We start from the raw sequence: 9,738 nt of genomic DNA on the forward strand, positions 1-9,738 counted from the left end.
GCCAGAGCTCCAGCAGCGTCCCACCACATACTCTGTTCCCAATGCCTTTCACTGTTCTCAGACTTTTCTCTTAAAATCTCAAGACTCAGGTAAGATGTTCTAAGATTAGGGTCTTAAGATCCTTAACGACTCAGGTCAGGTGTCCTTGTTCTTGTGTTACCAAATAATGTAAGAGTATGCTTTTTTTTTTAAACTTCTGAGTTCTGCATTTAAACATTAAACGCCTCTTAAGCATTGAGGGCAGCGGCCTTATCACGCTCATCTTTGGAACAGCTCTGGATCTGAGCTGACGTGTTATATATAATATATGCTCAATAAAGGTTTTGCAGTTTATTAGTTTCATATGTGTGTGTCAAAAGCTAAAAAGTACCCATGCCCTTTGGCCCAGTTAGCCCCATGGCAAGGAATTTATCCAAAGGAAGTAATTGAAGGGGAGAAAGGAAATTACACAGAAAAGTGCTATAAAATATGTATTTGCTAAATATTAGAAACACATGAAGTGCTTATTAACAGGGTAATGATAAGTTGCAGTACATGATCTTAATGGAATGTAATTCATTTGTCATTGGGTAAACAAATACATTGACTTCCAAGGAGTGAGAAATAGAGCAATGAGTCAGATGCCTTCAGTGAGCACACGACCTGGCAGAGTCTTCTAAAATGATCATCACAAAACTGTGCAGAAACAGAGCGTTATCTGTGGCCTAATGTTAAGAGAGAGAGAAAAAAAAAGCAGATTATAAAACTGTCCATACACTATGATTGCAACTTTGAACATGTGAGGCTGTGAACAAGGTCCAGTGGGCACATGAAGATATTGCGTGATTAGATTATAGGTGATATTTTCTTTAGCATCACCACAATTGTTTTTCAAGCTTTAAAGTTTCAGACCATCTCAAACGTTAACTGAGAAAGGGAAAGCTGTTCCTGGGACTCGAGCTGTTCAGGTTGGCAGTGGCATGAATGATGAGGTTCTCTCCAGATGGGGTCGTCACCAGTTGATTGGGAGGAAATGGTCCAGGCAGCCTGGGAGGACTGAGTCAGGAAAGCCTATCAATCTGTATATCTAGGAGTGTCCATTGAGCATCACCGTGGGAGCCAGCCTCCTCCATGTCAAGGGCTGCATCACAAGCAGAGCCTGTGAGGCCCTTCCAAGCTCTGTCAACAGCACCACTTAAGCATGGTGCCAGGTTGGGGAAAGGCTGAAGTCTGGGAACCTGGCAGGAGGGTTGGAATCTGTGAGAGCTGGAGGCTGGCTCCTCATGCTGCATGCTTCCTACAGGAAAAGAGCTATAATTTCCATTCTACAGATGAGGAAACTAAGCTCAGTTGGCCCCCAGTTATCCAGTGGATAAGTGATAGAGCTAAGATTAGAAACCATGCCTTCTCAGTTTGGGCCAGTGTCTTTTTCTGTTTATTCCCCTGGGTTCTGGATCAGGTGGTGATGCATGTGACCAGATGGAAGAGACCTGCCTGAGGCGGGAGCTGGAGTCCTTTGAGAAAAGAAGGCACTGGGGAATCTGTTATTGGGACTGCATAATGGAACATCTTGGAGGCCAGGCATTTGAGTTTGGACTTGATACAATGTACGCTAGGGGAACCTTTGTAGGTTTGGGGATATGACAGAGAGGGCTTAATGAAGAAGAGTCTGGCAGTGTGTGCTGGCCAGTATAATCAGGAGGGAGGCTGGGCCAGACACCCAGTACAGTTGGTGGGCAACTCTTGTTCAGTCTGATCAAAGAAGCACCCACACCTTCAGCTCTTTGGAAATACATCTTCCTGCATCTCCAACCAATATATTGGAATGGAAGCTGCCATCTTGTCTACCTCTTCCCTGTGGATACCATCTCGTGGTCCAGGGATGAAGATCTGATACAAACTTGGCCAATCAGAGCCCTTCTCTGGGGATTTTGACCTTGGCCTCAGAGGGGGATGGGTCTCACTCCCTCTCAGATGACAAAGATGTGTTACGTGTCTGGGATCTCTCTTACCACTCAGAAAATTGAGAGTCAGAGGACATGCTAGCTAGATTCAGTCTCTAGTTTTCTCTCACTAAGGACTCACCACCCATTGTCCATGCTATAAGGTGAATGTTACTGCCTCTTTTCAGGCTAAGTTAGTCTGAGTTGAATTTTGGTCATTTGTAAACAAGGAAGTCCTGACATTGGCAGTAAAAGCCAATGTCTACTCTTTATCATTCAAATTTTGAGCACAAGTCTCGAAAATACTTAAGGATTGTCTTGGGAGCTTTGGATTCATTGTTTCTTGCATGTAAGAAGTTTTAAAATCTGTCCTCATTATTCAGTGTCAACTCAGAAACTCCATTCTTGCTGGAGGGACACAGCTTTGGGATCCCTTCAGAGAATGATGGACGCATCTCCATCACTGGTGTAATGAGTAAAATTGCTGCTCAGAACACTTTCCCGCCTGCTCCTTTGTGATTCAGACAGAGACGAAGAGAAACTGAGGTGGACAGGATGGCAACACAGGACAGCCAGGCATTTCCTGTACAGATGGTAAAGGTATCGTCTGAACTTCTCTCCAGCAAATGCATAGATAAGGGGATTGAGGCAACAGTGGCTAAATGCAATCGTCTCCGTCACATTGATGGCCAACTTCAGATCTCTCTTCACGTCACATTTGGGAAAGAAGTCATAGAGATTGAGTGTCTGTAAGAAAATCATGACATTATAGGGTGTCCAGAAGAGGAAAAAAACGACGACCACCAGAAAGATCAGCCTGATGGCTTTAGCTTTCTTGTGGTTCTTGCAGGAAAACAATGTCCGCATGATTCTGAAGTAACAGTAACTCATAATGAGCAGGGGGAGCAGGAAGCCAAGAAAATTTATTTCCGTGTTGAGGATCACAGGCCAGATTTCCTGCAGGATCTCAGGGTAGTCGCCAAAGCATTCGTTCTCTTTCTCTTTGGTGAACATGAACTGCGGTGTGGCCACCAAGATGGCAGCTGCCCAGACACCGAGGCTGATGGTGACGCCATGCTGCACAGTCCTGTTGTTCATGGAGTTGGCAGCCAGCACAATGGCCAGGAACCTGTCGACGCTGATAACGGTGATGAAGAATATGCCTCCAAAAAACCCAATGAAGAAGAAGGCAGTGATGAGTTTGCACGTGGCATGGTGAAGGCCTTGCTCACTTATCACATAGTGAGTCCAGAAGGGCAAGGTGGCTACAAACAGCAGATCAGACAAGGCCAGGTTCAGGAGGTAAATGTCAGTAATACTTTTGGACCTCTGGCTGTTGATGAGGGCAAACACCACCAGCAAATTTCCCACCAGACCAAAGGCAAAGACGAGGGAGTAGAGTATGACCACGAAGACAGTTCCCAAGGCCACGATGTCCCCCATATCACAGGCTTCTGCAAAGTCATAATACTCAAAGTTTTCTGAAGTTGATTCAGGGAGGGTGGTGTGCATGGTGAGCACCTGGATGAGAAAGGGAGACAAGTAATGGCATGAGTTCTCAGAGAAACAAAGTTGGAATTCTGCTCCTTATGTACAAAGGCAGACGAAGAAACAAACTTTTGGTTGGGTGCCTGACCAGTACATTTCCCAGTGTCTTGTGTGTGGTCTTATTTAATCTCTGTGATGGAGGCTATAACAGACCCCTCTGGCAGAGAGGAAACCAGGCTCTGAGATGCTCAGTGACTTGCCAGAAACGACACAGTAAATGGCTCAGTTAGCATTTGAACGTCAGTCTTTTGAAGCTTGAGACAGATATTTTTTCTTTGATTTTCAAAAGTCTATCTGAAAGGTAGCCAGCTTAACCAGGGTGTGGATGGGTGAGAGAGGACCATGAACAAGCAGGGAGGAGAGGGATGGGGTGGTGTATGTATTAGTTGCTCAGTCATGTCCTGCTCTTTGCGACTCCATAGACTATAGCCTGCCATATATCCTCTGTCCATGGGGATTCTCCAGGCAAGAATACTGGAGTGGGTGGCCATGCCCTCCTCCAGGGGTTCTTCCCAACCCAGGGATCAAACCCAGGTCTCTCGCATTGCAGGCAGATTCTTTACCAACTGAGCCACCAGGGAAGCCCAGGAATACTGGCGTGGGTAGCCTAACCCTCTTCAGGGGATCTTTCCAACCCAGGAATCGAACTGGGGTCTCCTACATTGCAGGTGAATTCTTTACCAGCTGAACTAGTGCCATAATTCACACTTCCATTTCAAACTTCCCCAGTGCCATTCTCCACCCCCTTCCTTTCTTCCACCTCTCTACCCTCTGGACTCTTGTTTCTCCTGCTTGAAGACTGAAGAGAGAGGTCTCAGATGTCGCAGAGCCCTGGGCAGACCTGCACCCAGAGACCTGTCTTTGTTTTTGCGAGCCATTTCTTTTCCTCTTCCTCTATGAACCAAGTCTTTCTCTTCCTTAATGAATAATCCTTAAGGATTATTATTCCTTCCTTAAGGAATAATCCTAGAGTCAGACACTCTAGGGTGATTACCTTGCCTTGATTTGGCCAGGACTCTTCTGGTTTTAGCACTGAAAGCCTCACATTTCGGAAGCCCCTAAGTTCTAAGCCCACTGGGATGGTCAGTCATCCTACAAATGCAGAGGGTGTGCCAGCATCACCCAGGCCTCTGTGGTCATGAAGGGGCCAACAGGCCCCAGATGGAGGGCGGGCTCAGTTAGCCTGTGGGCTCGGGTCCCAGGGGCTAATTAATAATTACCAGTCCTGCACTTCAGTGTGGCCTACCCTCCCCTACTGTTCTTCTCCTGTTTCTTTCTGGGCAGGAATGGAAAGGCAAGACATTTCTCAGGTTGGGAAGTGACACATGCCCATCCTCCCTTCTCCCAGCCAGGACTCACTCCAGAGTCTGCAAGGGGAGTCCTTTCGCAGATGGATGGACCTCTGGGGCCCCTCCTCTTCCTTGTGATACCACAAGACAGGCTCTCAGAAACCTCAGCACACACCTCCTGCTCGTCACTGCCTGTCTCCCAGCACAGCTCAAACCAAAGCTCACACTTCTCTAACCAAGGGAGTTTCCACACCTTGCTACACCCTTTTCGTGCTGGTTGTACCAAGATGGTGTCTCTGCCATGGCGAGGACCCACCCTTTGCTTCTCCCTTCCCAGCCTCAGCTTGGCATGCTGGTCTACTTCTCTGTCTCACCCAGCCTGCTGGCGAAGTGGCCCAAGGCCTTCTGACCTGGACCATCTCAGGCTGGGATGGAGTCCTCAGCCCCAGGAAAGTGTGTGCTCTTTGCTCTTGGCTACAATGCCCTTTTCTCAGAGAGGATCCTCTAGCCATGACCTTAATCAATAAAAGTTAAGTTGAACCGTATAAAGTGGCTGATGTTCAACCATTTTTAAGTGACAGAAATGTCAGATGCTCAGCTGAAATGTGGGGAGGCAGGGAGCAGCCGCGTGGCGCAGGTGGCTTGCAGCTGGAGCCCGTCTTCCTGGACTTGCAGCTTGTAGGATAGCAAACAATCAAGTCTTTGTTGGGGATGCTGGGGCTGGCTCCCCTCTTCCTCCTCCTCCTACCCCCAGTGTCAGGAGCTGGCAGTGTTGACCTAGAGAGGAGTCCAAGGACAATAAAAATCATTTTATGTCTCTTCGGGGCCTGTATTCAGTCCTAAAGCCCAGGAACTTGCTGCTTTTAGATTGACTTGATTTTTTTTTTTTTTGAAACTAAACACATTTTAATAGAAAACAAAATACAAAATAAACTCTTTTCAGAAAACAGAAATATTTAATCCTTCTCCCACAAATTATAAGCTGCTTCATCCTCAGAGCATAGTTTTTGATGCCTGTGTTTGTACTTAAGATTTGTTTCAGACTGTTCATTAAACTGCTATTGCAAAGCAGGTGGGAGGGATGGTCTCAGGAGGAAAAGATGCTGGAAAAGCCACACCTCGGAATCATTTGTAAATTCAACATTGTTTAATTCTTTCTTTTGACTTTTCACTTCTAATTATTTTCATTTCTTTACCACAGTCCATCCTTTTGGGGGAGAGAATTGTTAGTAGATGTGCAGCCACAAAATGAATCTTTCTTTCCCACCATTGCTGAGAGAGCCCAAGACTTTCTCAGTCAAATCTGCCCACCCACTTCTAGAAACATGTCAGCTGGAGTGACCCAACTGTCACCCAGGAATTTTCCCTTCCTCCCGATACACTGTGCGACCAAGTTCTCTGAATTCCCTGAACCTCAAAATTCCAAGTATTCCAAAATTCCACAGCCAGTGCCAGGAGTAAAACCTGAAAGATGAGAGCAGAGAAGGCCCCCTCTGCCAGGGCTAGGTTTCTTCTTCTCAATAATAATTATTAATAATAATAAAAAGTCCTGGGTTCTGTAATCATAGAAAAGGAAAGATGTCTGCCAGGATGACGCTGCCCCCTTTCCTGATTCTCACCCCCACATTCCTACCTGGCTAGAGTGCCTTCCACCAGTGATCCTGCAGCACTGCTCCCGGGGAGGGCACCTGGCAAACACCCACAGGTCAAGAGCAGCCCCAGCGAGGCAAGGGCACCTTGGTGCCAGAGATAGGGAGGGGCCGCACAAGGACACAGTGGGATCTCCGTGATTCCTGTCTCACATTTGTTCCCCATCACCACCCTTCCTGCCCCTGTCCTTCCACACTTGGGGGCTGAGTGGAGAGTGGTGGGTTGGGGACATCTGCAGGGCAAGGGGGGACATGGGGAGTCTTTCACAGTCAGTGATTCCATCTGTCTGTCCTAAGACTTGCCGTCTGGAGCTCTTCACACGCCCCAGTCTGAGATTGACTTGATTTTTGCCAAATATGCACGTGCTGGGTTTAATGTTCTCTTGGCATCGTGTCTCGTACACAGGGACCTCCTACTAATCTTCAGGCAGGTGTCTCTGGATCACTGAAGAGCAAGGAGAGAGGCGAGAAGGGCATGGGCACACACATGGCAGCCCTGAGCCAGGCGCCCAGCAAGGAGAGAGGAGGACCGGGCGCCTCCTTGCCCCTGGCCCCTGTTTGTTTCAGACATCCTGGCCTTTCCCAAGCTCTTGCTGCACCTCCCCTGACCTCTCATCACAAATATCCCCGGAGCCCTTCAGCAGGGCAGTGAATTAAATACAGAACTTTCCTTTCAGAACTGCAGTAAGGCTTAAATAACACCAAGTGTCTAGAACTTGATAGTTTTATCCAGGCACCTCTTCAGGAAAGGTGAGCCCAAGCAGGACCTTTTATTTCTAGGTCCTCTGAGATGTTCCAGCCCTGGGCCAGGAACCTGAAGATAAGACTCTTGGCAGCAGATGAGAGTGGGGCCAATGCCCGGGGGTCAGAGGGCTGTCAGGGATCTACTCGACTTTCACTCAGGCTGGACACTGGCCTCCTGGCCCCTGAGGGACCAGAAATCAAGTGAAAGAATCCAATGCAATAAGCCCTTGCAGCATGTAGTAAGTGACGTCCATGTAGATGGAGTTGCAAGGGGAAGGATGGGTGCTGGAATGAAGCATTAGCATAAGTCCCACCGCACTAACCCAGGCTGCACCACACACATCCCCCCAACTATACTTGGGCCTCCTCACCCTCTGCTCTGTTAAGTCAACATTTTACTAAATGATGCTGAGCTGGGAGAGTCTGGGCTGAACCTAGAAGCTGAGCTTTGAGTACACATGGCTGTCTTAGTCTCGTAAAAATGAATTTTGTAGAACCTGCTTTAAAAAACACCCAGCCAGCTCTACTGCTGATCCTGTCCTACTTCCTCCAGTCACTTCCTTTTCTTTGGCCTGCTCATTTATTTTTTAACCTTTTTTTTTTTTTTTCGGTCATCATTACCCACTTTTTCCAATCAGCTTCCCTTTTCTATACTTCCTTCTCATTAGGTGGCCTCCATCCCCTTTCTTCTCCCTAACGTCTTTTTCTTGTTGCTTCCCCCTGTTTTTTGGCTTCACGTCCTGCTTACCGTTTTCTAGATCCAATGAGCCTTGTTTGTTTACCTCCCTTGCTCTCTTTTTATGGCCTTTTAGGCCCTTGAGTACAGAAGGGTTTGAGGTTCAGTCTAATGCCCATTGTTAGGCTTAATATTTTTCTTTTGGACCAAACAAAACTCAGAAATTGCTTGATCCTGGATCCTGACTTTCCCCATGTGGGTGCCACTGTCTCTTGACATTCCAGAACCTGAGGTTATCCTCTGAAAGCCCTGGTTTAGAAGGAGAGAAGGCTGCCGTTCCTGGGGACCCGCTAAGTGTCATGCTACAGACATAAGACCCTATCTAATACTTGCCACAACACCCCGTGGGAAATGACTGCAAAATAACCACCAGCAAGCAGAGAGACTTGAGTAACTTATCAAGGGAGCAGCAGAGCCAGGATTTTAAGCCAGATGCATCTCTTCACAAAGCCATGCTTCCTGCCCTGCACTGGGTTTTTCCTCTTGGAGGGAAATTCTGCAGATTACTGCAGGCCACATCTCTAGAACAAGAGCTGGAAAATAGTAGAGGTGACCCCCCCTCCTTTAAAGGATAAAATTCATGATGTGACCCTGAGCACTGTTCCTGGGTTTAGACTCGGGACCCAGAAGGCTGACCCGCAGTGAGATAGCAGGTGGGGAATGGAGGGGGAGGAGATATTATTTGCCTCTCCAGCTGTGACCAGGTGGTGGTCCTCACTGCCAGACCCTCAGAATCTAACTCTCAGTAATGTGGTGAGAAAATTTAGATCCTTTTCTCTGGAGAAGAAAAGGTTGAAAGCTAAAGGATTAGCTTCTTTCCTGCCTTCAAATACGCAGAGTTGCTCTTCAGAGCTGCATATTTCATAGGGGTCCACACACCCTGAGATCAGCTGGCAGATCCTGAGCATCTCCCTCCCAGCTGTGCCTCAGTGCCTTGATGTGGGTAATGCAAACCCTGGACTGGACCATCTCTGAGAGCACGGTCAGCTCTGGATAATCAGTTTTCCGAGGACCGAACAGAAGGAAACAGTCTTAAAAGAGCAGCATGAGTCCTGGGTCGGGGAAGTGCGGCCTTGTGTCCACAGAGTGACTGCCCAGCAACCTGCGAAGCTTCTGGGCTCACAGGCACCCAGCATTCAGATGAGCTTCTGCTTGGAGACAGAGAGCTGAATCAGTTAACTTTGGGTTCTGACAAATCTGGAGTTCACCACGGGCTATAGGAAGGTTCTCAGTCTGACCCCAAGTCCACACCCCTGGCTCTTTGAGCCCCTGTGTTTTCAGAACCTGGTGGTTTTCCAGTTTACAATGATAGTTATTTTTATAAGAGACCTTTCCTTAGGATTCAGAGAGAGCTAAGGCTGAGAAGGCAAAAAAACAGGCAGATGGAGCAGCCTTGAATTCCATGCTGAGGGGCAGTGGCCACATTTTACAACTTACACCGCATCTTCCATGCAGTACATTGAGTGACTCTATTCTTGCAGCAAGTCATTAACCTAGAAGGACTTGGCATGATCACCCACCAGCATTTTATACAAGCCAAATGCATACCCCAAGCCAAGACCAGTAACAGGAAAAGACCATACATGGGGAAGGCCCCTGTGCTCGTGCGTGAGCTGGCCCTGCACAGAACCTGCCTTTGTTCTGGGCCACGCCTCCCTCTGCTTTCCTCTGCAGCGTCCTTACTGGTATTTATCTCTGTCAAAGTAAACTGTGAAATCTAGAAAAGAAATGCTTTATGATTTTCCTTTTTTAGTAACCAAAGAAGACATGGACTTGCTTATTAATTAATTGTGGATTAAGTCAATATCTATTAAGTATCTTTACCATACACTGGCATAAGGACAAGTAAA

At 47.4% G+C, this 9,738-nt stretch overlaps 1 protein-coding gene across 1 annotated transcript; it reads right to left on the minus strand.

Annotated features, from left to right (window-relative positions):
- Nucleotides 1–516: 516 nt before the first annotated feature.
- Nucleotides 517–3,435, minus strand: CX3CR1 (C-X3-C motif chemokine receptor 1). Its single transcript, XM_055557865.1, has one exon. It carries the CDS (start codon nucleotides 3,432–3,434, stop codon nucleotides 2,358–2,360), a length of 1,077 nt encoding a protein of 358 aa, XP_055413840.1. The 5' UTR covers nucleotide 3,435; the 3' UTR covers nucleotides 517–2,357.
- Between the last annotated feature and the right edge of the window lie 6,303 nt (nucleotides 3,436–9,738).

The sequence above is a fragment of the Bubalus kerabau genome, chromosome 20 (assembly GCF_029407905.1).
Source record: "Bubalus kerabau isolate K-KA32 ecotype Philippines breed swamp buffalo chromosome 20, PCC_UOA_SB_1v2, whole genome shotgun sequence".
Taxonomy (NCBI): Eukaryota; Metazoa; Chordata; class Mammalia; order Artiodactyla; family Bovidae; genus Bubalus; species Bubalus kerabau.

Coding starts and splice junctions, on each gene's coding strand:
- CX3CR1 (XM_055557865.1), bottom strand. CDS start 3,434: ATGCACACCACCCTCCCTGAATCAACTTCAGAAAACTTTGAGTATTAT.